This window comes from Gymnoscopelus braueri, assembly GCF_963280865.1.
Source record: "Gymnoscopelus braueri genome assembly, chromosome: 21".
Classification (NCBI taxonomy): Eukaryota; Metazoa; Chordata; class Actinopteri; order Myctophiformes; family Myctophidae; genus Gymnoscopelus; species Gymnoscopelus braueri.
In genome coordinates, this window is record NC_137623.1 from 7673395 (window position 1) to 7678394 (window position 5000).

The 5000-nt window shown below is 44.2% G+C and overlaps 1 protein-coding gene across 1 annotated transcript in view; it reads right to left on the minus strand.

Moving 5' to 3' along the window:
- Positions 1 to 5000, minus strand: part of LOC308077528 (sodium channel protein type 3 subunit alpha-like) — a gene marked incomplete at both ends in the record, with an annotated part of 152644 nt that overhangs the window by 39536 nt on the left and 108108 nt on the right. The window contains 3 exon segments of the mRNA XM_080418276.1: positions 3088 to 3208; positions 4622 to 4815; positions 4950 to 5000. The exon segment at positions 4950 to 5000 is cut by the window's right edge and continues 353 nt beyond it. Coding sequence (XP_080274402.1) covers positions 3088 to 3208; positions 4622 to 4815; positions 4950 to 5000 — 366 coding nt within the window.

Consider the following 5000-nt stretch of genomic DNA (forward strand, 5'->3'; position numbering starts at 1 on the left):
AGTACTTCTACATTGCAGTATTGATACTTTCACTTCAGTAAAACATTTGAATACTTGTTCCACCACTGTCCATGAGCAACAACGATGTTAATCTAAAGCTGCCTACATGCTCCAAATGAATCCATCCCAAGTCAGAAGTTTCTTCCTATCACTTATCCACCAAAAGTCCCCTTATTGATTAGACATCTTTTTTTTTTTACTGCCAACCAAACTGAGGCACCCGATACCTAGCCTGGTAAACCCCTCCCTCCGGAAATCTCATTTCCATTTGATTTCAGGAAGGAGTCTGGCCTGAACGCCTGTCTGGGCGTTTCTGTGGAGTTCATAACATGAACTCTCCTATCAGCGTCCTCGCTCATTGTTCAATGATTGACAGCGCATGTTGGTCAATCAGGTGGAACCCGAGTGAACCCGAATGGAGCAGAGTGCAGCCGACCGAAATGTTACGGCGGCCATTGAAATTTTGTCCACTTTTTTCGTCTCTGTTTTAAAACTTCAAAAGGCTCTCAAACTTATTTTTTTGTGGCACAGAATTTACTTTTAAGATATCGTTCGGATAGCATTTAGTTGTTTAACTTCATATATGAATATGTGGTCAATTAATCATGACAGCCTATTTAAAAATGAGAATTCAGAGAACCAGCAGGGGCACTGGGCAATGACACGCATGTATCCGAATAAAGCAACCTATTTTCGGCATGGCCCTTTCAAAAGTGCCCTTGCGTCACTGGAACGAACTGCTGATTGGCTGAAGGGGAACGAACTGCTGATTGGCTGAAGGGGTTGTCAGTCGATGGTATTAGTCCCGCCCAGCTCCCGCACACAGCCAAAAAGCCAAACAGGCCCCCACGCCAGACTCACTCACTACTGGAAACAAATGTAAATTAGATTTCCGGAGGGAGGGGTTTACCAGGCTAACCGATACCTTGAACTACCTAGAAATCATCCCATTGAATGGGGCTGTTATCACCCCTTATCATTGTTGATCGTTGTTATCAGCTATTCTATGGGCGATTCAATGTTACCGCATGTGCTGTGACGGGGCGGAGTCACATTGAAACACAGCAATACATTGGGTCGGTGGATCACCGTGGATGGTAGCATGTAGCACAATTTAGGCTCTCAGCATCATCAAGGATGCCTGCCACGCCGACGACAGACTGTTTTGCCCCCTTCGCTCACAGGTGCTGCTCACAGATTCACAAACCATTTTTTATACAATTTTTTATTTTTGGGAGGAGAGGAGAGGAGAGGAGAGGAGAGGAGAGGAGAGGAGAGGCATAAAAAGGTAAACGCCTCCGACGACTCTGAGGGCGTATGTATCTGTGGGCGCCATATGGCAAGCTCATAAGAGGCAGCCACGCAGCAACTAGTTAGTTAGTTGGAACCTGCCAAACTCCACATTCGGATTCGTGAAATAAATTGGATTTTACTGCAGTCTAAACATCCCAAGCTGTGCAGCCTAGGATGAGATTGGTTCAGAATGAAGAGGTGTTCAACAGCCATCATTTTGTTATTGTAATTAGTTGTGTCTTAATTTTACAAATTGAGGCTTAAATATAGATTACAGAGTGGCCAACACGGCCAAAGCTGTACAAAGTAGTTATCTTCCAGGGATTTTTATTATTTATGTATGTATGTTTTTGTAAAAAGAAAAGAAAAAATAATCAATCAATTATCAATGATCAATTCACTCTTCAAGTCTTTCAAAGTTGATTGTTTTTGGTCATTGTCGATTTCATTATTTAATTTAGGTATTTATTATTTAATAAAGACTAAAACACGTCCAGAGATAGATGTGATCTGACCTGAATAGCATGATGAGGGTGTTGGATATAGACATAAAAGGCAATTCTGCAATATGGCCTGCATATTTCATGTATATTGTCTATTCCAGTGACTGGACTGACAGAAATGCTTTGTGACAATTATTGGATTAGATAAAAGTATTTTGGTAAGAAAATATAAATTTTAGATGTAACCAAGTATAGACCCCTTAACAGACGACGTCACACTGATAAGAACCAGTATGAAACTCATTCTGTGGTCTCGCCAGGACGCGCCTCACTAGCCAACACACAAGAGGAGGTTGAATTAAATGAAACCAGCGCACCCCAAAACAATATGTTGGGAATTGATTGCATGAAACAATCACCTGTGCGTCCAGTCTCAATGGTAAACAAATAATTGGTCTATAGGCCTACTGGATCCATAACGCTGTGTCTGGCATTTGTTACAAACTTAAAAAATCGGTTAGAAATTCAGGCAGTTTTGATGATTTTAATAGTGGAGAGGCCGTCTGCTTTAATGGACATGCATTTAGAAAGCTCGGCTTCCACTCCCAATATGGCAGCCGTGGATACAGATCGCTCCAATGAACTGCAGTGAGGTATCTACGTTTCTATAGCTATGGAGGAGAGGAAAGGAAAGGAGAGGAGAGGAGAGGAGAGGAGAGGAGAGGAGAGGAGAGGAGAGGAGAGGAGAGGAGAGGAGAGGAGGAGAGGAGAGGAGAGGAGAGGAGAGGAGAGGAGAGGAGAGGAGAGGAGAAGGGGAGGAGAGGAGAGGAGAGGAGGAGCTGAGTCAGGAGGAAGGAGGGATGATAAATCCAGGAGGAATGAAAGTATGAGGCCAAACGTCTCGGTGGAATAAAGGTTCATTCCGCTATTCTACACATGTTACATTTGTGTGTATGTGTTTGTGTGTGTGTGTGTGTGTGTGTGTGTGTGTGTGTGTGTGTGTGTGTGTGTGTGTGTGTGTGTGTGTGTGTGTGTGTGTGTGTGTGTGTGTGTGTGTGTGTGTGTGTGTGAGGTAGCACGTGTGACCTGATGCAAAGGTTAAAATGTTGTTTACAAAGCATGTTATTTAGACTGATGCTAGGTTCATTTTGTTTACCTGGCATCCCATATAGTTTCTATAGATTCGATGAACAGATTTATTTCAGAACATACGTGTGCCTGTGCCTGTGCCTGTGCCTGTGCCTGTGCCTGTGCCGTGTGCGTGTGCGTGTGCGTGTGTGTGTGCGTGTGCGTGTGTGCGTGCGTGTGTGCGTGCATGCGTGCGTGCGTGTGCGTGTGTGTGCATGCTCACGGTCAGGGAAGCAGTTCTCGGGTTCCATGGCCTCTTCGTCCAACTCGGAGGACTCGTCGTCTTCATCGCCCGGCTTCCTCAGGTCCACGGTGCTGCCCTCTGATAGGCTGTCCTCCTCCTTCTGTTGACAAACACACAGCCAATCAGCATCACCGACAACAATTATTTGTTTACAAACATCGAGACGGCACACACACATATCGTATCATGATCAATTCCCAACAGATCCCCAAACCTGTTGTGTTGGCTGTACAGGCCCTCCCTAGCAAGGCATATTTAATCACGCAACAGTGTTGCGTGCAGAGAATAGCTGACATACAAGCTCACAACATGTCACGGATGCCACCTTTGTGAGCTTGGAGGTCTGCTATTCCCGGCCGTTCTCTGCACGCTTATCGTAGCTTAGTTTATATTTCAAGGGCGCGCTTGTTCTTATCTGTGTCACGTTGTCTAATAAGGGGTCTATAGGGTTTTGTATTTGTAAACAAGACTGCAAAGTAACTTTAGTAATCAGAAAGTGCAAAAACAACATTAACAGGTACAGACACAATGAACATTGCCTTGTTTTGTTGGTAAATATGTGTTGAGTACCTCCATATTGTGATAGCAATCATTACTATAGTGTCTCTCCAGCACTTTATTAAAAAGAAAACACATTTTCAGGTCAGGATACCAATTTGATCCTATCAGCAGAGAGATAACTCATACAGGATACGGGATAAACAAGTGAACTTGGAAGTGATGACACAAAGAAATGAGCAGACAAAATTGGAACTGGAACACTATAAAAAATGATGTTGATAAACGGGTACTCTATCCTGATTGGCTGAAATTGGCAACCCCCCCTGAAATTGTATTTCCAGGCGTATTTATTAAAGAGCTGGAAAGACAGGGAGACTCCCTGTTACTGAACAAACACTCAAAAGCAACGATTAAAATCACAACATAGTTCTTTAACATTATAACAAAAAAATAACAAAAAAAAAACGACCCTACCTCTAAATGTGTGTGAACCCCCAGGCTGATTTTGTAGTTTGTTTTCCAGTTCAGGTTAAAAAACTACAGCAGATTAAAAACATGTCAGACTAGTAAACAACACAGCTGCACCAAACACATTAGGCTAATAATGAGGTTATACTAACTGTTAGGTCAGTGTTATGCAGCCTGCCATGTTTTACCACAAAATCAGCCTATGTCCCTTTAAGTAGTGTGTGTGCGTGTGCGTATGCGCGTGCGTGTGTGTGTGCGTGTGTGTGCGCGTGCGTGTGTGTGTGTTTCTGTCCTCATGAATACAGTAAATGTCACTTATTTAGAGACATTTTCAGAGACGTGAGCTCCTGCTGTTTAGACTGTTGATTACAGCAGTGAGACATTAGCTACCCACACACAAACACACACACCCACACAAATCAACAGCTTCATTCACTTCATCACGAGGTCTGTATTAATGCTGCTGATTCTCCACTCAGCGCTGTGTCGCTGTGCTGCCTAAAGAGGACTGTACCATCGCTGTGCTGCCTAAAGAGGACTGTACCATCTCTGTGCTGCCTAAAGGGGACTGTACCATCACTGTGCTGCCTAAAGAGGACTGTACCATCTCTGTGCTGCCTAAAGAGGACTGTACCATCGCTGCGCTGCCTAAAGAGGACTGTACCATCGCTGCGCTGCCTAAAGAGGACTGTACCATCGCTGTGCTGCCTAAAGAGGACTGTACCATCTCTGTGCTACCTAAAGAGGACTGTACCATCGCTGTGCTGCCTAAAGAGGACTACCATCTCTGTGCTACCTAAAGAGGACTGTACCATCTCTGTGCTGCCTAAAGAGGACTGTACCATCTCTGTGCTACCTAAAGAGGACTGTACCATCTCTGTGCTGCCTAAAGAGGACTGTACCATCGCTGTGCTGCCTAAAGA